General features: G+C 43.9%; 1 protein-coding gene across 3 annotated transcripts in view; it reads left to right on the top strand.

Annotated features, from left to right (window-relative positions):
- LRBA (LPS responsive beige-like anchor protein) overlaps positions 1-23,102 on the top strand; it is a 1,864,610-nt gene that overhangs the window by 1,644,609 nt on the left and 196,899 nt on the right. For 2 of the 3 annotated variants that reach the window (XM_069242641.1, XM_069242640.1), the window contains exon 50: positions 14,014-14,206. In XM_069242641.1, coding sequence (XP_069098742.1) covers positions 14,014-14,206 — 193 coding nt within the window. The remainder of the gene's footprint in view (positions 1-14,013; positions 14,207-23,102) is intronic. The other variant, XM_069242642.1, reaches the window with a different exon arrangement.

The following is a 23,102-nucleotide window of genomic DNA, read 5'->3' as shown; positions in this document are numbered from 1 at the left end:
AAAGAAAGAACATGCATGTAAGTTTTAATCATAATCATACTAAATGAACTCTGTTCACACATCTCTTCACACTAGAAGCCTATTCAAAAAGAAGCAAGTTTAAGATTAATTTAGCAAGTTTCGAGATTCCAGTGCCGGTCAAGTGGTTAAAAATGAAATAGAAGTTATAACTTTCCTTGTTATCATAGGAAGCTTGAGAACGCCATGCAAAAGTCACAATAGAAACATTTCTGCTAAGCTTAAGCAGTTTAGAACTTGTTAACGGTAGCGAATCGAGCAAGTCAAGCAAATGCAGGTCATGCAAAGTTTAGAAAGGAAAATGCATGTTTAACGGTTAAGCCTACATTTCACTTAAACCGGTTATTAATTTAATTAATTTTATTTTTATTGAAATCTCTAGCAATGTCAACTTCTTGTTTTAAGACATCTAGCTGAATCAAATGTGCATGTGGACACTGTGAAACCTGCCTATTGGCCATCAGAACAGACCTGGAGAAACCTTCCCCACTGTAAACTCGGGTCAGATACATCTACCCTGTTTGTACATCAACTTGGTTCTAGCCAGAAGGATGCACAGATGCTTTGAACCTATGGCTTTTAGGAGACTTTTCAGAACCATTCCTGCATTCTGTCAGCAAAAGGAGGGCTTGAGGCCATGCTTCATGGTGATGTTAGAGTTTCATTTCAAAATTTAAATTTGTATCCATAATTTTTTCCTGTGTCCATACACCCCCTTAGCAGAGGAGATGCAGCATGCATTATATTTTTCTTTTGATGGAGTTTTACTGGCCAGCATTTGTAACCTTTGGCAACATTGAGGGCCACTGTTGACACAAGGATCAATTTATATGTCTTCTAGCGTAAGGCTGATCCTCCATTCAGTTTCTTAGCACTCTGCATCTGGGTGAAGGTGGCTTTGGTGGCATTCTCCTGACATTTGCCTGTCTGAAACAAATATGCATGGCAGCTGCATGGTCGCCTACCACACATTCTGGAAGTGCTAGGTATCCTGTTTACCTTGGCTGCCCAAGGTGGCCTTTGCCTCCCCTCTTTTCATTTTTTTATGCTGTAAAATCTACCCCCCCATTGTAAGAACCGGGAACAAGAAGGAGATGTAAGGATGGAATAAAACTGCCTTCTAGAGGTATGGGTTGCTTCTGTTTTATAGGCTGTTTTGTAGTAGTTCCCGCCAGACCACACTGCACTGATTAGATTCTTTTTTAACTGGCAAGGATATACATAACCTGCAGGTATAAAGGGATACTTGGATGTGATCAACATCTCTGTGCATGGTACAAGACATGCAAACTTCTGCTTTCACTGCTATAGAACCAGTTCCTGTGTATGCCACTAAATGGCTAGTGTGCATGAGTTTGTAATTGAAAAGACCTTTAAAGTAACTTTCTCATACTTGGGTTAGGTTAGAGCCTTAAAGACTTACAGCCATTATTTCTTACTCTGATAATATTCTTCTGCTGCACCCCTGCAAGCGTTTCTAGAATGTCCAGCTCTGGAGGTGTTTTAAAAGCACAGTGAAATTGCCTTCTTGCCGACATTGCAGCAAGCAGTGATGGCTGTTGAACTTCGAAAGTGGTCAGGCATAAGTAGTTTCACTGAAAAGCACCGGTTGAGTTAGTCTGAATTTCCCCAAGAGACGTGGAGGCCTTCTCTCTCCAAGAAAAGTCTGTAAAAAGGGACCAAAGGGTGCATTTTATTTCCCCAATAATTTTCTTATAAGCCACAGGTTTTACAGGCACTTCTGTAACCATGGTTTCCCAAGCAAGCCTGATTCTCCACAGGGCATGAAGGACACCCTCTCTTCAAAAACAAAATTTTGAATACATGGTAGCAAACTGTATAATTCATCTAAGAATTGGTTGAACAACCTTTATAGTCGGTTCAGTTAACATGTCTGTTGTTTGACATAACTGCTTATACTTTGAGGTGCATACAAAGCACCCTTCAATTATATATTCACTCCAACAGATTTCTTAATTGAACCCCTTCCCAGGCACTATGCTGGAACTGGAAATTGTTTTCCTTAGCTATTTACCATTACTGGTGTGCGTTGACATCACCAGATATGTTGTGACAACTGCCTGGGCACCGGTGAGGTCAAATGCTTTTTTCCGCACCTCTAACAAATGTTGGATATAGGACTGTCCAGTTTTCAAACATTTTCACTTGAGTTTTTCATGTTTTTTCCCTCCTGTTTTTCAAAAATCTCTGATAGTCCATGTTTCAAGATGTGCAATAGTTGCCAACGCCTATTACACCTAGTATTCTGATAAGGGCCACTCCCTGCATCATGTGACCTGTTAGTGAGTGCTTCCAAACATGTTGAGACAGAGGCAAAGCTTGTTTTGGCCTCAATAGAGGAGAAATCTAAATATTCTTTATCTACAACTAGATCTAGTACTAGGTCTGTTCAAGTCGAGGTTTCCCTCAGATGAACTGAAAGATAAAACAACATCAAAGAACATCGCTTCATTCCCCATTTCAAGAAGCCTAACTCTGAGAGACCTGCATCTTCAGTTCCCTCTGAGCCAGTTGATCACTGAAACCGGTTTCTTATAAAGTGAGTTTTCCAATGCCTCTTCCTTTGCCAGTACCAAGGAGGAATTACAGATGCCTTTGGCCTTGAGTGGATTAGTCACAACAGTTGCAGCACTTATTCTGACACCGACTTTGATCTCGGATTACTACCTTCCATCTAGACCAATCTGAAGTCTGTTCACAAGCCAGTCTCTAACTCAATTTTGAAGTCTACAACGATGCCTTTAGCAAAGTCTGTGATGCTTTGGCCAAATTTAGTTGGAGTTGCTTTGGATACTCATTTTTTATTTTATTTTATTTATTTCACCATTTGAAACTCCGAAGAGGTCCACATGTAAACATACTATCTTTAAATACAGCATTTCATATACATTAAATCGATAAAAAACAAAATATAACAAAGTTATCTTAAAAATACAGTATAATCAAGTCTCTACCCTTCCGTTGCGTCTTAAAGTGATACTTACATGTAAGAGACAATAATGGCAAAAGGAACTACAGTTAAACCACTTTCGATCTCAACCAAATACTCCTTAACAACAGGTTTTTTAATTTTCTAAATTCTGGGCTGATGATTATCTGAAGGAAACTGAATTTTCACAAATTCCCTAAATTTCAAGAAAAGAGTCATTCAAATGCAAATTTGATTTATTTGAGTCTGATTTGAATGTCTTAACTTTCCCTACGTCCATCAAGGGCACTGATGTATGAGGAGGAAGAGGATTTCCTGCCTTTCTTAGATTCTAAAACTAGTTACATAGCTGACCTCCACAGTGGTAGTTGGTTGGACACATCACCTTATATGGCCTTACCCAAATCTGAGGGTGCCTGCTTCAGTTGAACATGCTCATTGTGCAGCTGAATTTTACAAAAAATGACAGACATTATGCATTCTTTTGTAAAAGCAGTAGCACAAATCATGTCTGTTCAGAGATTCTGAAAAGAAAACATGTTTCTGACAAGTAACTTATTTTTAATGAGGAGCTAGCAGATCAGGCTGAGGATCCCTTGTCCTAACCTTAGTCTTTGCTAACTGCATTGAGGATGACTTCCAGTACATATTGTCCTGTTCCATCTGAGTCTCCTTGTGTGACTAGTCGCCCAACACCAGGAAGGTGTTTAGTCCATGCATCAGACACTAAACTGAAATAGAATACTGTTCCTCCATTTCTGACAGGAAATCTAAAAGTTGGGCACATTGAGGAAGAATATATTCATTTCAGTCTGCTTAATCCTTGGCTCATGATATACTATTTGTCTTTTTGTAGATACGTCCATGTTTTATGAGAGGTATAGACTTTGCTGGTTCTGTCCTTACCTAAGTATCTTAAGAGCCATTTTTTAGAACTTCTCCGGGGTGGTATGGATGCATCAAGACAGAGTATGCAAAATAGTCTGCACACAATGGATGTTGTGGCTCACCTTAGAGCGGTATAATCAGTTCTAAACAGACATTCATGGAAGGAAACAAGTGGATTTGTGACTGATGTACAGAGATAACATGCTATATTCCCTCACATATGTTCCAGAGGTCATGCAACACATTTAGAGGTTATGCTCACTACTTTGGAGAAACATTACCAACTTCAAACTCTGTATCAGTTTTTAGATTCTCTGAGTCACTGATGAGACAGAGGTCATGAGGGTCAAGGTTCCTTTTGCTCGTCTACCCATCCAGTCGTAGCTAGCTAAAAATGTTGTTTTGGTTATTGGTTGACATGTTTTTAAAGAAATAACATGAATTATCTCACACCACTGTGTGTCAAGTTTGTTAAACATAGTTAAAGCTTGACACCTCTTAAGAGACCCCCTTTCCCTGCTCTTCAGACCCCCACCAACCTCCTTTTGCACAAATTTCTTGATGATGGAAATCTCTTGAAATGTGTCCTAGAAGTTGGTTTTCCCATATGAGAGAGTTTGACATCTTTCTAGAAGATACTTCCTCATTCCAAAGAAAGGTGAAGGTTATGTCTTATGTTAGATCTTCATTTTTTCAGCAGCTTCTTGAAAAAGGAGAAGTTAAAAATGTTGACTTTAAAATCAAGTTCTCCTGGCATTAATGAAGGAAGACAGGATTCATATTGTTTGTTCTTCACTTGCACAGGAAGTAACACAAGTTTACAATGGGGGTCTCTATTTCCTATTAACGGAAATGCTCTTCGGTCATGACGCTCATGGTAGCTCATTTTAGAAGAGCTGTTTACCTGTATCTAGACGACTGACTGGTTGATGAGGATGTGTAATCTGACTCATTGCCAAAAGCTTGGTTCTTACAACCACTGTTTTCTTTTGTGCAAGAATGGGGTCTTTCTGTAAAATGGCAAAACTCATTCTTGACCAGTCACAATTGGTTTGTAGCATCTGAATCTACTGTGGACATGTCTTATACAAGTGTTTCCTCTTGGAAAGGGACATGATCTTGTTCTAAAAGAATCCTATTCAATCTGTGAGGATGACTGCATACCACCAAGGTCTCTTGGCTTTTATGTATAATTCTTGTGTCTCAGGAGTGTTTGAGAATGTGGTACTTCAGTGGGCTGTAGGCAGACACTGAAACTAATTTTATGGGGAGATGAAGAACATCATCTGTCTCACACTGCAGGTGATAAGAGATTTACCTTGGTGGAAGTTTGAAGTTCACTTATTGAAGGGTGAGTGTTACCTTCCTTTGTGGCCAGATCTTAACAAAATGCCAGATGGCTCTCTTCAGAGATAATGGATATCATATGCAGGATCTAACTTGCTATGTGTTATGATCTGTACAGGACATAAACTTCACATTAGCATCATGAAGTTGAGAGTAATCAGGATGACATTAACATTTTTCCTTCACCACTTGCAGGCATTGTAGATGCAAATATTTATAGACAGCACATCTGTCATATAGTAACTAATAAGTGGAAGTAGCTTGTTTGGTTGTATGTCACAATATCAAGAGACAAAATATCAATCTGCAACAATATAGAGTGTAGGATATAGAGTGGATATATTCACACGATACATTGATGTGGAGTTAAGATCAGTAAATCTGTATTTATCTTTATATGCTTACCTTGGCGATACAATGGTAGCCAGTATCTTGCATTCTATAGTGTTGTTGGTCGATATTCTGCACTCAATATTGTGATAGAACACCTCTTGCTCCGTGTGCACGGAAGCACTGGTGCTCTGGCAGTAGCTCATAGACAGGGAAAATGGTCTTAGAGAAGAATGAGACACATTTCTGCCACTAACCATGAAGCCAAAGGTGGACGTACAAGATTCATTATCACAGAGGTGTTCTGCCACAGTGAGAGTTAAATCTGGTTCTCACTTTTTTTGATGAGGACCCCTTTTTGAGCCTCTTCACAATTGTTCATTATGACTCTTTGCTATCAAAACAGTTTTTTTATTACAGTCATTTCTGCCAGGCACGTTGGCGAGTTGCAGGCAGTGAGCATCAAATTCTCCTTCACCACTTTCTCCCCTGACAAGTTAGTGCTCATAAACACAGCTGCTTTCCTTCAGAAGGTGGCGACCCCCTTCCATCTAGGCCAATCTATCATGTTACCTTCTTTCTGTCTGTCCCTACCCTCCTACCGTGCCATGGATAAGGAGAGTTTGCACAGACTCCAAGAAAAGTGGTGAGTTTTTATATGGACAACACAAAGGACTTAGGCAAGGATCACCAGATTTTCATAGGTTATGTGGGCAACAAGAATGGGAAAGTAGTAGAGAAATAAAAGTATTTAAATGGATCATTTTATGCATCAAAATCTGCTATGCATGGCCCAAAAGGATCCATAGGGCATTACAATTCATGCTACAAGAGCCAAATCCACAACATCTGACTTGGCTAGAGGAGTCCCTGTAGCTGACATATGCCTCAACGGTCGCTTGGTCATTCATTTATACCTTTGTAAGCACTATTGCCTGGATTCGGAGGGGAGGAGAGATCGGCATTTCACCAGATCCATGCTACATGACTTTCTGGTATAACCATCCATCAAGGCCTTCCATTATGTAGGTTACCCTTGCTTGGGAATCTATTCAAAAGTTGAGGAATTTGTGGGTAGAATATCCATCAGAAGAAAAAGTTACTTCTGTTGAGATATTTCTAGTGGTTACTCTATATACCTGCACATTCCTCACCGATCTCTCCCTTTTCCCAGTTGATGGAGGGTCATGGATCTGCATAAGGTACCACATTTTCTATGGTTGCACTGCATGTCTTACCTGATATCAGTCTCAACTTGCTACCCCAGCGGCATGAGAAACACATTGGTATGACAGTGGAGAAAAAATATGGGATTGGCGAGGTTACAATTACATCACTTTTGTCATTGAACGGAGCCAGCACCCCCTACAAACAGGGAAGAGCTATGGAGAAAAGTTTTGTTAACTAGTCTGGTGCCTGGTCCATTATTCTGAATTATATGGTGAGGAACCTGGAAGTGAATAGAATATACAACAGAAATATCGTTAGCAACGGTAAGTAACTTTTTCATTTGACCTCACATATTAGATAGATGTTCGTTTCGCGAATAAACTCTTTTTTCCTGACGCACTACGTCTTTCTGTTTTTTTCTCGGAATGCACACATCTTGCTGAGAAATTCCACTTTTTCATTTTACGTAAACACGAAATTGATCCCTAGCTTATGTTAATCACGTGCTCGCAGCTGCTTAGTCTGTGCTCAGGCAGCACCTAAACACCCAGGCAGGTTTGGGTGCTGCTGTGCACAGGGAGTGTAAAGGCAGGCAGAGGCAACAATGGTTTCCCTGGGTTTACTTTACCACCCAGGTCTCTCAACTTTCCTTACTCACAGAACCTCCGTAAGGCAGTTGGCTAATTTTCTGTCGCCCTCCTTGGCTTCTGTGGCAACCACAGTCACGTTTTGGCCCTGGTGGGTCTCCTTTAAAAGGAGCCCCAGAGCATTACGTAAAGAACAGCAACCCTGCTTCATTATGAAAGTCCTTATTTGCACAAGTGTGATGTAAAAATTTAGAATGCGGCGCGTAGCAGAAATGTTCTGAGAATCCTGGGGTATCTATGGCAGCTTGCTGTATATTTTTGACTTCAAGTGTTTGGTGTTCGTTTTTCGTGTGGGCCAGCTGCTCTGTATGCGATTGCAGCCCACAATGGAAGTCGCGCACTGCTCGCTAAGCCCAAGAGCCGTAACGTAATGCACACCAGGTGTGGTAATTAGCCGCCACGTGAAGGCTGCGTGTTTGTCTGCTTCTGCTGCTGTTGCTGAATCCCCCTGTGTTTTTACACCATCAGATAACTGGATTTAATTGAGGCCACATCAGATGAGGCATTACTGACACGTTTAATTGAATGAGCATCCAGGGAGATTTAACTCATAATATTGATTGGCTTTTAGCCACTTGCTCAGAAAGGTGTCTGGGTAGCTTATTAGTTGTTTTATTTACACCTTTATGCTAAGAGTACAAATCGGAAATCATGGTGCAATATGCTTTTGTAAGTAGTCTTAACAACTTTTTTAAAAGGACTGATAATAAAAATGCTAATGTGTTTATTTTTTCCTAGTAGCTATATATGAATATAAACTATACGTATCCCGATAACTTCAGCTGCGACATGGGCTTTTAGTAAAGGCCAGTAGTTGGAGTCTTGCAGTCCTGGAATATTAGATGCTCCCCATTGTTCGTTAACAAATCATGCAGTCTTTCTTGTGTGCCTTCATAGCCTAAATCCACGTGTACTAGGGCAAGCTACTCGTTATTTTGTGCACAGTAATCAATTTTACCCCTTTCTACGCTTGGGGCTGCAACTGTGTGCAGTTGGCCACTGACCCCTCGTCCTGCTTGTTGAACCCTTGGAGCAGGTGCTTAAGCAGCCCACTAAGTGGAAAGTTGCACCACTCCCAGCCTTGGCAATGTCAAGAGGAGAAAGTGGACCTCTTTGCTTCTGCAAAGTGGGACGTGGTATGTAGAACATCCTTGATCCCATGCGCAGGTAGGACAGGCCTTATTCAAGTTGTTCACGGGGATTTTTCAGGTGACACCATTGCATGTACTGAGCTATTGTAAAAACGTTTTTAGGCATTATTTATTTGTTTATTTATCTTTTAAATGCTAGAGTCTATTGCGGTTGATAATCGGCACGTCTGACGTTCTCGTTGGGTCAAGTGTGTTTATTCCATCTGGCTGCGTCACACTACCACACCACAGGCTTTGACGAGACAGTAAGGAATCTGCACACACTGTCCAACCAAATTACGCACAGTGTATTCTGTACGTGGATACAGCTATGAGAAGCTGATGGCAGCCATGTTTCTGCTCTTACCAGCTGAGCAGTTTTGGTTATACAATAATCATCATATAAGGGAATATCCTTTTGTCCAGGCCTCGTTTTAGGAACAATAGCCCATGAAGTGGGAAAATACCATGAAGGCCTCCTAGCTTCAATTAGACTGCCTATTATATTTTACATCAAAGCTGTAATAGTGCTATTGATATGTGCACTGTTTACAAGGAAGCTCGTTTTAAAAGGCTATTTTAGCATTTATGTTTTTTGTTTCTGATGGATGCTTCTAACCACAAATTCCTCACATTGGGAATACCCCCAGCCACCAAACTGGATCCAGAGATTTTACATAGCATTGCTACCGTATGGCAGTAGATGGCATTTTGGGGTTTGTGTTGGCTTCGTCCCGCTGTTGGAAGTGACATCACAGCCAATTACAAGCACCACCCCTGCGCTCTGACATCAGTTCCTTTCTGTCTGTGCCTTCGGACACGTTTCGAAATCACACCTGACTCCTCAGAAACTCCCATTAATCAGAGCCATTATGGATATGGTGCAGTTTCAAACCCTCCCTCTGGGTCACTGAGTTTTTGATCCTGGTGTTTCACCCTCAGTCGTGGATTTCAGTGAGTCTTCACTTGGCGTTGAAAGCCTTCTTACCATCAATCAAAGATTGGCTGGTTCATGTCCTCGTGGACAACAACTCCGCCGTGTGGTACTGCAGCAAGCAGAGTAGAGTACTGTAATGGTCCTGTGCTAAGAGGATCTGCAGCTCTGGAACTGGCTGGGCAATCACAGCATATCCCTTCTTGTGAATCATCTGATGGAATCTTTAAATGCCAGGGTGAACAAACACAGCTGGTGACACTCAGTGGATCACAAATGACAGTTTTACCCCCAGGTGCCACAGGCCATCTTCCAGCCATAAGAGAACCCTAGCTAGATTTTTTTCGAGAATGTGCATTGTCCGCACTTTACCACACTGGAGTTTCCAAGAGAGTTTGTTTTGTAGATGTGTAGAGAACATGATCACCCGGGTTGGTACCCTGATCTCTCTCTTATAGGGCAGTCTGTCTGAAGAGGAGCTCAGGGCACCTGAATGCCTTCCAACATCTGTCTCTTTTGCTTCAAATTCAGAAGAAGATTGGGAACGACTGGGTCCGAGCCATCCCAATGACTCGGGATTGGACCAGGAGTTACTTGTTGTCTTTTGGCCTTTTTGCATTTCTGGACCAAGCGTCCTTGTTGATGTCATCTGTTGCGATAAGTTTTTTAGTACATATGTTTCCACCTAAAACGTTTGTGATGCCTCAGTGAGACCTTAATCTCTTCCTTATTCGCACCCCATTTAAAACTTCAGCTTGTCATATGAGTGAGCTAGGGTTTTTCAGTCTAACCATCATACACCACTTTTTGTTTTCCCAGACAAACCAGTGTCACAGAGCAGATCAGCGTTTCTGCTGAAGGTTGTGACTCCCTTTCATGCCAGATAATCCAGTACTATTTCGACATTCTTTGCTTCCCATATGCTTTCAAAAGGGGAAGAAGCACTCAATGATTTGGGCCACAAAATAGTGCTGAGCTTATCCTTGGTCCTCGCTTCCATGAAGACCTGTTTTACCCAAGCTTTATCGTTACTCGAGATTTCCTTAGAGTCTGTAAACAGGGAAGGACTTCTGAATTAGGCAAACCCTTTCCTAATGTAAGAGATCCATGGTACCTTTAAGTCTTAATCATACGATATACATTCCAGTATTTTGTCCTTAACAAAAAAAAAAGCATGCTTATAATGCCTGATTGAGCACAATAATAACAAGGGAGCTTACTTTATTTGATCTTCCAAGTATCCTGGGTGGCATAATTGGGGCTACAAAGAAGCACCCCAGGAAATGGCATAGAAATCGATTCTCTTCCATCCGAAGGGTGCTCGCATTACTATGCCCCAGATGTTGGCCCCATAGGTCAGAATCGGAGTGCATTTCTTATTATACATTTCTAGCAAATGAGCTAACTGCTTCTTGCCTATGTTAGCCGCCAGGTTAAACAAGAAACCTACCGACTGAGCAAACTGTTGTTTCCTATTTAGCAAACATGGTTCCCATGTACCATCACCGTCAAAGGTCAAACCCAATTAGGGAATCTGATAAACTCTTTCAAGTGAAAGATTAGACTTTTCCCTTAGGTCACCTTCGAGGCTCAAGAAGACAAACCCCCTGAAATATATTTTTTCTAGGTAGTATTGCTTACTGAGCATAATGGTAGGTAGTGTAGCCCAATACCTTTTAAAGCATTGGGCACAAACAGCACTGCCCTAAATGTTACCTGTTTCTTAATGGACAGCTAGTGCAGAACAATTACGTTCTTTGTAATAGACCGCGTCTTTCTAGGTACTGAATGTGCTCTAATGAGGTTGGGGGTTTGCCTAGGTAGAAGATGAAGTTTGATGTTTGAGAGAAGCCCAGAGAACCAGTCGTGGCTCGCCAGGCTTACAGGGTGGCGCACAGCAGAGGGGTAGAATATTAATAAAATGTAAAAAAAAAAATCAAAAAAAAAACTTGCGCCGCTCTTCTGTCTCCTCAGCAGGCAGGCAGAGGCTCCCAGCCTGCCCTGTGGCCAATCCTGACGCTGTTCAGAGCAGCGTTAGGATTGTCTGGGAGCGCCAAGCCGGGGCACTCCCAGGCAGACTGGGAGCCTGTGCCTGCTCTCTCCAGCCCGGCAACACAGTGCCAGGCTGGAGAGAGCACAGTGTGCATGTGTGTTTGGCCGGCCTGAGACGGCTGGCCAAACATACATGTGCACTGAGGGAGGTGCTCTGGGCACCCCCCTCTGTGGCTGTCATCCCCACTGCCCTGCCCCTTTAATACAGAACGATAATAAACACTGTTTATTATCGTTTTGTAGTAAAAGGTTTGCAGCTGTTGCTGCTAGCGGGGGTGTGGTGGGGGCGCACCGCTCCTGCGCCATAGTGGAGGAGCCTCCACAGCAAAGAACAGAGGAGAGACTGGTAATGTACCAAGGAAAGTGTGATTGAAATACACTGATTTAGAATTAAATGAGAAATGTCAGTTACATAGGTTTGAGATCAAAATTCTAAACGCTGCTCAACTTAAGGCATTCAGCGTAATGAGATGCTTGTCTGCTAGTACAGCACTCCAGTGCACATAGTAACCACTCCTTCCCAGGTTCTGATTCTCCTCAGCGAGAAGTGAAAGGATGCTCTAAAGCATCCCGCACGTGTTTACAGAAATATGAAACATGCATCACCCCTCTAAAAAACAAAAGATTAGCTATGGTGCAAGATAAACCCAAAAAAGTACTGTTAATGTTGATATAAGTTCCTGGTACCTTTTATTGACGGGGTTCAGCACCTTCGAGTTGTCTGGCTGGGTGTAGTTGAACCTATTGTGCGGATGTATATTAGCGTTTCATGGAAGCTTATCTTACAAGACAAGAGATTATGAAAATGAAGCCAGTGCTTGGATGGTGCCAGAAAGTTAGTGTAATGGCAAGATTGTCTTCGGGTGTGCACATTGGTGACATACGCCATAAATTGTGGACACTGCCAGCCCAACATAGCTTTCTTCCCAGGTACTATTTATTAGTTGAGTATGAATTGTCATTAGAACTATTGTAAATTACACACCATTGTTGCTTATGGTACATGAAGCCCCTGAAGGCTACTAACCTTTTTTTCAGATTAAGTGTTATGTTTTTGCCCCACAGGTTGTTTGGAGCACAGTCATGTTGACAATATAAAGACAGGGCGAACATTTTAGATGTTTTCTTTATTCACATAGAGTCATTGTAACTGCACCTATGCCTGAGACACATGAACCCTACTTTTAATGCTGTAGAAAAGTATAACCCCAACTCTTGTAACTTGTGAAGCTTGTGATGGTGGTTTTAGTATTTGATTATGAGTGCTCAATCTAGCTCATGTTTGAGTTTGTATGCAGTTGCCCCAAGGGGCGTGATGTGCTTAAATTAGTGTTAAACCATGCTGCTCCTGAGATGATAGATTGATTTCTCCAGCTTGCGTTACCTGGTGGTCATGGGAGGTCTCTGGGCGTTGTTATAAGATGCACCAGAACCTTTTTTATTCGTGTCTCCTATGATAACGCATGTTTATTGTTCCTCATACAGTACCTGCTGTTAATTATACTTAATATTATGTTCGTCACTGTAAAGCAATCTGCTGCTCCGTGGCTACGTCAATTATGTATAACATCTTAAAATAAATAAAAAATGTATTTAGTCTCCAGCTAAACGTTCGACCAGAAAGTGTCTTTAGAACCATTGTAAATTGGTAAATGAAGCCCCTGTAGGCTACTAAACTCTTTTTTATGTATATATAATACGTTTTGTTTACTACCATTTAAGCAACGCTGTCTATATGCTTGATTCATTTCTGCAAATATCGTGTATTAAATGTTTTCATTAGCTTGATTTTTCAAAACCTGTACATAGTCTTCTTTTAGGCTGCCTGCTTTTCTTTGCTTATTCTGTGCATGCAGTTGTGTTTTATTTAATTTATTTCCTTGTTGTGGGGTTCTACCTCTTTCAATCTGTAAATAATAAGTTTGGCAAATATCGACAGGGAAATGGAAATGTGGCCTACACTGTCCCACTGTTTGATGTCGCAGTTCTAATAATTCACCCCTCTTTGAGTTGGCCATTTCACATTTTGATTTTATTTTTTATTTACCTGCAAACTTTATTTTCTGTGTGACTGGCGGAGTATACAGACATATGCCTCTATGTGACTATTGCGTCAAGATGATGAAGTGTGTGCTGTAGATATTACTATAGCGCATTAAGCAAGATAACCTGGGAAATAAAAAGGTCACTCCTTAATTTCCGGTGTTTTCAATAATAATGAAAAAATGCCTTTGCCCAAATACATGATCCCCTTTCCATCATGTTTTAGAAACATGTGACATAGTTACTTTTTTAAGCAAAGGTTCATCGTATTATACTGCATTGACAAACGCTCCATTATTTCCAGAACTGCTCACCTGGTTTATTGCCTGCAGTTTCCACTGGCCTGTCGGATGCTTCTTATGCTCCTTTCTCTTGCAGCTGCTTTTAGCTTCTTTATTATAATGGGGTCTTCCTTCTCTTGTCCTGTCATCTTTCTTGTTCCCCTTCCTTTGTCTCCCTTTCCTTTCCTCATTTGTTTGGGTTCTTGTTGTGCCCACTCAACAGTATCTCCTCCTGCAGACGCCGCTGATGTTCACAGACCAGGCCCAACAAGATGTCATCATGGTCCTGAAGTTCCCCTCCAACTCCCCCGTGACTCACGTGGCAGCCAATACTCAGCCCGGACTGGCAACACCCGCAGTCATTACAGTTACTGCCAACCGACTTTTTGCCGTCAACAAGTGGCATAATCTCCCAGGTACACAAACATTTTCTTTTTCTCTTTTTAAAAAAAAAAAAGTTTTCCTAAACTGTTTATCAGTAAACTAAATTCCAGTTAACCTTATTACAGGTTTATTTTGGCACGCAATATAATAGTGACCATAGTTTATTTGGCAGAAACATCTGTGTTTTTTGATGGACATATCGAAATTATTTTTTGTTTGTGTACTTTTTCTTCTCAACTGCATTAGAAATTAATTAAAAACTGCAGAGCTAAAGATGTTCATGCTTTAACAGATGCTGAATTTTGAAATCAACTTTGAGTCAGTATGTTTTATGTGATTTTCTGTAGAAGGAACCTTGTTTCGATGTATGTTTTTTCACCTTAGGGATTTCATTCGTGATTAAACATTTCTGAAGGTGCTAGGTTTGTACGTTCCAGTATGATTCTGGCCTTGCTTCAGGGATTGCATTAAAATGGCTGAGGAAATACCAGTCTTTGCCCGTCAGATTCTGGAAACCTCGCATAGTTTTGGTTTTATTGGGTTAAGCCTGTGTGCAAGCTGTTCCCTTTAACTTCATATCATCAGCCCATTACTGATCATCTTTCCTTAAACTGCTGCGCACAGAAGTGCTCCTTACTCTCTGACAGGAGTGTTCTTAGGGCTCTCTCATTAATACCTTAGTGAGCAAGGGTTTCTTTGAAAATAACTTGCTAGAGCCAAATTCTACTACTGTTTGTTTCAACTGATTGATCGCAGATTTATTAAGTATGCAGTTACCCCAAGGGGCGTGATGTGCTTAAGTCAGTGTTAGACCATGCTGCTCCTAAATTGATAGATTGATTTCTACAGCTTGTGTTATCGAGGTGGTAATAGGAGGTCTCTTTGCATTGTCACAAGTTGCACAAGAACCTTTTTTGTTTGTGTCTTCTGTAATGTCACGTTTATCGTTACTCAGACAATGCTTCCTTATAATAATACTTAAGGTTATGTTAGTCATTGTAAAACACACTGCTGCCCCCAAGTCAATTCTGTATAACATCTGCAAATTAAAAAACAATCTTTAGTCTGCAGCTAAACGTTCGGAAGGATTTCCGATTGAAGAACTTTCTAGTTTCTAGCCACCAAAACGGCTAATAATCTGTTGGTACTTCTGAGGAATGTCGAGCTGTGTGAGAGCTACGTGCCCTATTCCTAAAAAATGTAAGAGTATGGGCGGAGATTTACTTCTGCCGGTATGTACTTTTACATTTTTGTTCCTGTTCAACAACACTGTCACTAGTACACATGAAAGCCTTGCCAGGCACAGGCTTCTAGGCGTACGTACTACTGGGAAAATTCCTACAGGCCGCTATTACTGCTGCCCAGATTTCTACAGCGTAGAAGTCCACACAGATGAAATGGAGGCACTCTGTACGAATGCATTATTTGTTTTCTCCACAGAGGTTTCTTCGCATTTTCTCTGTGGAGAAAGCTCTTGTACCCATCCCCTCCATGTCTTTGAATGGGATTTACTCCATCTCCTCGCTGGAGTACATCTTTGAGCATTTTCAAGGTGGAAGGGATGGAATGGAAGTGTGGGATTAAATTTAAAGGCAAACCAGGCTTTGGAATGCTTGTTTCACCACCCCTTGTGTGGGATTTACTATTGTAGTTTCTCCACTCTCATGGCAGAGAAATCCACTTTAGTACATTGATTTACTCACCGCAGATATCTTAGTGAATTCCTATCAGGCGTAAATAGGTTTTACGGCTGAAATACCTTTGTGAATAGGCCTATTTTTTAGTGGCTGATGATGAATTTTAGTATCACCCTTCTATACTGTCCCTGAGAAAAGAATGTCCGATTTTGAGGTGTTCACTTGAAGATATGTCAGTCACCCAGACTTCAAATGAGCTGGGCTCATGCATTACATTTAACAATATCTCAATATTATTAGCATAGAGACCGTTTTTTCTTAGTGAGAACTCCCAAAATATATAAGAGGGGTGTTCATTTGATGACTGAGTAGAGCGATGGATGTCCCATATGAAATCACAAAGGTGTATGACTCAAGAAGACAGACTTTCACCCTCAGTGTTCTTCTTGACAGGAAATCATAGAACCAAGCCAGAGGATGACTCTCAACATTCCCTACTGAGCCCAACCTGTCAATCAGCATAGAGCTGTCAACAGTATTAAGGGCAGAGAAACGTTCCAAATAATCCATAACTGCTAGGTGGGCTTCATCACTGATTTTCAGTATATTATCTTAGAACACAGAATGTGTCTCAGTACCACGGCTATGGCAGAAACCAGACTGGACCTTGGCTAAACACTTTTTCAACCTTTGTCATATGTACATTAGCATTGGCCTTCAGAAGAGCTGCATCATTTAACATATATTTGCCTTCCTTTATTTTCTGTGCCGTTTGCTTTGGCTGCTTCTAGGTAGCATCATTACCTGTACAAGGCATTCTAATTAACCTCTAAACTCATGGCATCCTTTAATTTGTACTGGTAGCCAATGCCTGATTTATAAATAAATGAATACAATTGTGGGAGGGTCCAAACCTTTTCCTAGCCTTGTGCATCTTTCATCTAACACCTACACTTAACAGTGCCTCTGTTTCCCTCTTGTAACTTTATCTTTTTTACTCATTTTTAGTCTTTCTGTCTGGTGCACTGGGTCTAACCTTTATGATGAAAAACTGATCTTTGTCCCAAAGGATGTGTGTCAGTGCCCATCACAAGCACACATTAAACACTGCTGTTAGCATAGCCGTCAGATTAAACATTTGATTCCCTTTTAGGTATTCTAGACTCCGCTAGCTATTCCTAAATATTTCCTTAATGTAGTAACTCATCCCAACGTTCTATTAATATGCACACTTTATCTGATAGAGACTTATATCTACAGATTCCTTACCTTAGAATTCTCCCCAGGCATCAGACTGGATCCGGATGATTTTTGTGAGCAGTACCCCTTCATGCTGGTAGGTGTCATCGATCTGCTCCATGTCCATCATCAGCTCTGTTCGCGCTGGAAATGACATTGCAGGTCCTGTATAGGCGCCATCCAGGTGTGGTGACGTTCTGGTCTTTCCACTCTAGCCAGCGCTGCTCTGAAGAAAGCTTCTCCTCAGTCACTTCTTGACTGGCTGTTTTGACTTTTTGCCAAGTCTTTTTCGAGTTTTACTCTTGGTGTGTTGTAGATGTCTTCCTGGAAGACAGCATTCAAGCCCTGAGAATCTTGTCAACGGACGAAATCCATGACGCATCCTCACGTCGTGTGTCTTAGGTGTCTGGAGTGCCACCACGACCTGAAGTAATGCTCCAAGTGATGGGCCATGCATCCACAGGTTTTGTGGGAGAGGTCCATGAAGCAGATGGTTCCCCGACCCTCGGCTCTGTGGAAGTCAAAGTCCTGGTTGAGAGGAAGGTCCCTGACCGTTCGCAGAGTCCAAAGTCATCGTCGTCCCATTCCAAGTCCTTAGCGCGATCAGGTAAGTCGAGAAATCAGAAAAAGTTCAAGAAGCTGAAGCGCTCTTTCACTTCTCCCCGTCCGGTGGCCTACGAGACAAAGGAGTGTCACTGTTCTATGCCGTTTTCTGCGGAACCTGTGCCTCAGCGGTCTCTGCGCTGCCCTGAGTTTCTTGGGGAGCGACCCCTGTCCAACTCGGGAGTTGTTTGAAGCCATGCACCTCATTTTTGGGCAGCCCAACCTTGCTGAAGTGTCTTAAGGCCTTGTGGGGTTGGAGTGAGCCCCTTCGGGTTCTGTGCTGGCAGCTCCAGCCCTGACGTCGAGGGACTCTCAGGTATCCAGTCCTGGATCTGGGCCAGCACTGGTCGTGCCGCCTTGACCTTCTCTGATGTCGGTTCCGACGCTCTTGGCGCCATCCACACACACGGTTGGTGCCATCCCCATTGTAATTTCTGACTCTACCATGGAGCCGGATGGGCGTCGTATGACGCCAGCAAGAGCTGTGCCTCCTATATCGGATCATGAGCCCTATTCCTATGGGATAAGCTTCTTGGATGAATGGGAGGGGTCGCTGGACACCTTAGAACACCAGCCATATGAAGAAATTAACTGACATGAAGACTTGGGTGAGTTCAGCAGTCTGAATACTTCTCCAGATACTGGCATGCTTTCTCCCCCTACTGTGGCTACGGAGGAGGGAGCTTTTTAAGCTATTATGGTGAGGAGGGCAGCTGAGGTTCTGGACCTTCAAGTGCTTTCTGAGGCTGTCAAGACTAATCCCTTGACAGAGGTGATGTAACTGGGAGCTTCTACCTCGGAACCCTTGCTCCCATTCAATGATGTTCTCACTGATGTCCTACTGAGTACCTAGTCAAACCCAGGACAGGATCTCCCACAGTAATTGCCCTGCACCTGGGGACCCAAGCTTCTTAATGCAACACCTCCACCCCTGAGTGCTTGGTGGTTCAAGCCTCTACCTCCCATGGCATGTTCCCTTCCACTCCACTGGATAGGCAATCCAAAAGGTTGGACTCACTTGGGAAGAAGATGTTTTCTACTGCCAGCCTTGCATTGCAGTCCGTGAACACCACATGCCTTTTGGGCTGTTATTCCCACACGCTATGGGATACGATTGTGCAAATGCTGCCATAGGTCCCTTAAGGAGGCCTGTACTCCCTCAGGCTGTTGCTGAGTTGCTGATTTGAGAAATGTGGCAAAGTTCACAGTTTGTTGCAGTCTTGACATGACTGACTCCCTAAGCAGAGCATGTTTTTTGTTTTTTTCTTTTTTTTTACAGTGGCCCTGAGGTGCCACGCCTGGCCTAGGATGTCTGGCTTTTTGGGGGATGTCCAAGCTTCCTTGATGGACATGCCCTTCAATGGCACTTGTCTCTTTGTACACAACACAGACTCAGCTGTCAAGCACTTCAAGGATTCTCCTGCTAGGGCCAAGTCCTTGGGCCTCACGGTGGCTTCTCATCCCCCTTGGTCTGCCCTTTGCCCCTTTTGTGGCTATGGATAGGGTTACCAACTGCACCACCATGCTTGCTGCCCAGCTTCTATGTGGCCGAGGGTCCAAAACCTCTGACCTCGTGGGTCAGGTGGCCAGCGCTCTGGTCAGCCCACTCCCCAGCTCTCGCCTTTGAAGCAGCATCTAAACCTTCTTATTCTCTCTCCCTACCATGGACTAGTTGGTGACAGGATTCGCCCTCACCTGCTCTGCTGGCAATCCATTACGTCAGACAGGTGTGTTTAGCAGATAGTGTGAAATGGCTACTTCCTTCCCTTCAAGACTATCCCTCCATCCATGCCACCATCCGACTATCAGATAATAGAGGATCTTTTGTCCCTTTTCGGCAAGGAAGTTACAGATCTCTTTGCCAAGGGAACCATAGAGAGGGTTCCAGTGCCATAAGTAGGCTGTGGTTGCTATTCCCACTACTTTCTGGTCCCCAAAAAGGACAAGGGTCTCCCACGCTATCCTAGACCTTCGGTCCCTCAATCTCTTCCTCAATAAGGGGAAGTTCAAGATGCTCACATTGGCTCTGGTCCTATCTGCTCTGGACCCAGGAGACTGGCTGGTAGCATTAGACTTGCAGGATTCTTATTTTCACATCCCTGCCCTGCCCGTCCAAAGACATTACTTGCGGTTCACGGTAGGCCACAAGCACTTTCAGTTCATCCTGCTCCCCTTTGGCCTTACCAGCATCCCGCGGGTGTTTATCAAGGTGATGTCAGTGGTTGCAGCTCATCTGCGGAGATCGGGGATTTCAGTCTTTACCTATCTCGAGGACTGGCTGTTGAAGGTGAGGCCGCCCCAGGTTGTCATCTCCCACCTCCAGACTATGGCAGACCTTCTACATTCGCTGGAGTTCACTATCAATGTGCCAAAGTCAGACCTGACTCCCTGTCAGAAGCTCCCTTTCATCAGAGCTGTTCTGGGCACAGTACAGTTTTGGGCCTATCCAGTCGGGCGACAAGTCCAGGATTTTCAGTCTATGATATCTTGGATTTCAGTGGGAATGACTTTGAGGCTTATTGGCCTCCTGGCCTCCTTCATCCTAATGAGGTCACATGACAGATGGCATATGCAGGCTCTGCAGTGGGACCCGAAGTTCCATAGGCTGCAGCATCAGGGGAATCTCTCCGATAGAGGCCAGATCGCGGAGGGCACTGTACTGGATCTGCATTGTTGGTTAACAAACCGCAATGGGGTCAGGGGCAGATCCCTTTCCCAGCCGGATCTCACAGTAGTGACAGACCCATCACTCCTGGGATGAGGCAGCCACCTGGGATTTGTGGAGATCAGAGGAATCTGGTCTCTGGTGAAATACGTACTTCACATCAACCTGCTGGAGCTCTGTGCGGTCTGACCGGCATTGAAAGCCTTTCTTACATCAATGAAGGGAAAGATGGTGCAGGTGTTCACGGACAACACTACCACTATGTGGTATTGCAACAAGCAGGGTAGGGTGTGGTCATGGACCCTTTGTCAAGAGGCTCTGTCTCTCTCTGGTTGCGACTAGAACAGCAGGGCATATCCATGGTGGTTCAGCACCTGGCAGGCTCTCAGCTGAATATGCCTAGCGAATGACATATGGCATCTCAGCCGGAGGTGGTGCAAGGTCTCTTTCTGCAGTGGGAGAGCCTTGGTTAGATCTGTTTGCCTCCGCCAGGAACACACAATGTCAGCAGTTTCGCATGTTGGAGTTCCCAAGGTGGCCATTGCTCAGAGATGCTTTTTGTCTCGAGTGGAGTTCAAACCTCCTGTATGCCTTTACGCCCATGCCACTCCTGTCCAGGGTTCTCAAGAAGATCAGGAACAACCAGGCCCAAGTGATCCTTGTGGCGTCGGACTGGGCACGGATAGCCTGGTATCCCAAGTGGCTGAGCATGTCCATCAATCCTCCAATCAGATTGCCCCTTCAAGAGGATCTTGTGTTGCAGCAGCAGGGCACCTGTCCACTCTCTGCCTTCCTGCGTGGAGATTGAACGTCAGCAACTGACAGTCTTTGACCTTCATCCAAAGTCTGTAATACTATCATGGCAGCCAGGCACCCCTCCACCAAAATGGTATACGCCTGTTGTTCAAATAAATGTGTGGCATAGTGCACAGACAAGTCTATTGACCCCCTGTCTGCCCCTCTATCTGAGGTGCTATTGTTCATTTTGCCCCTTGCCCAGCAGGGCTCTGCTCGGGCACTCTGAAGGAATATTTTGCTGCAATTTCTGCTTGAGCAACCTTCCTTATTTAAGTCTCCTATTGTACATAGGTTTGTCAAAGGTCTTCCACATCTTTTTCCTCCATCCCTGTTCATTATGCCCCAATGGGATCTGAATTTGATTCTGAACTTTCTGATGTGGGCTGCTTTCGAGCCACTCCACAATTGTCCTCTCAGGCTTCTCACAATGAAAACAGCCTTCCTTGTGGCAATTACATCTGCCCACAGAGTGAGTGAGCTGCAGGAATTGTCATCTAAGCAGCCCTGCTTTTTGTATCTTGACAAAGTGGTGCTTCTCACTAGGGCCTCTTTTCTGCCAAAATTGTCACGCCCTTTCATATAGACCAGTTCATCACCTTGCCTACTTTTTACACCCCCTTCCCAGTTCTTCTAAGGAAGAGGAGAGACTCCACCGCCTGGACCCAAAAAGAGCATTAGTATTCTACCTTGATCGTACAAAAGAATTCCGGGTAGATGACCAACTGTTTGTAGGGTATGTGGGTGCGAAGAAAGGTCTGGCAGTGTAGAAGCACACCATCTCTAGATGAGTTGTACTCTGCAGTAAGATCTGCTGCGCACTGACCAAATAGCAACCTGGAGGGTGTGCATGCTCATTGTACCCAGACTAAAGCTCCGACTACTGCGTTAGCATATGGAGTTCTAGTCCTGAACATCTGCCAGGCAGCAACGTGGACATCTCTGCGCACATTTACCACACAAAACTGCCTGGACAGTCAGGTCTGTAGCGATGGACACTTTTCCCAAACTGACGTTGGTGCACCTAGGTGGCACCTGTATAGGACCTGCGATGCCATTTCCAGTGCGAACGACAGAAGTGGAGACGATCGATGCCACCTACCGGCGCGCAGGGGTACTGCTTATGAAATTCTTCCAGATCCAGCCTGATGCCTGGAGAGAATTCAAAGGCAAAGAACTTGCAGCTAGATATAGGTGGTCATTTCGACCCTAGCAGTCGAAGACCACCAGGGCCACGGCTGCAGTCTCACCGCCACATTACGAGTGTGACTGTTTGGCCTCTGCCAAACTACCACATCTCTGCTGTTACCATCAGAGCGGTAGGACAGCCGGGACGGAGGACAGCACCTCTGGGCCGGCTGTCCACTGAAGACTGCCAGTGGTATTAGGAGGAGTCTGTCCACCAGGGTTCCTGCGGCGGTAGCACAACCACTGGCGGAAAGGCTGCCGGTGACAGGAAAATCCTTTCCTATTGACGGCAGACGACTCCCCCCACCACCCCTTTCCAAGACAGCACATCCCTCCCCTCATCCCCCCTTCCAAAACAGCAAATGGCGGCCTGACACTCGACTCCGTGTTGTTCCCAGTCCCATTCGAGAGGACGGTCAGGAGACTAGTCACGGAGTCACCACCGTTCTTCTTCATCCAAGTGATCTGGACATTCGGGTAAGAAGTTTTCTAAGAAGGCGAAACGTTATTCTACTTCGCCCTGTCGCTCACACGATGCGACGTGGGAAGAGCGCTGATGCTCTAGGCCTCAGTCTTCGGAGCCTCAGTCTGGGTCTGCTCTGCACATCTCAGAATTTCTGGGAGCCGGGGCTACCCCTACCCAAGTAAAAGAGTTCTATGAGTCCATGCACCTCGTATTTGGGCAGACCGACCCATCCTCTGCGCCTTCGGGCCCAGGGAAGTCGGTGAGGGCCCCCTCGGGTTCAAAGTCTGCGAATTCGGTCCAGACTCCGGAGGGCACCTCAGGATCTGTTTCTGAAT

The sequence above is a fragment of the Pleurodeles waltl genome, chromosome 1_2 (genome assembly GCF_031143425.1).
Source record: "Pleurodeles waltl isolate 20211129_DDA chromosome 1_2, aPleWal1.hap1.20221129, whole genome shotgun sequence".
Lineage (NCBI taxonomy): Eukaryota > Metazoa > Chordata > Amphibia > Caudata > Salamandridae > Pleurodeles > Pleurodeles waltl.
Note: the sequence above shows the minus strand (reverse complement) of the source record. Positions and strands in the feature narration are given on the sequence as shown.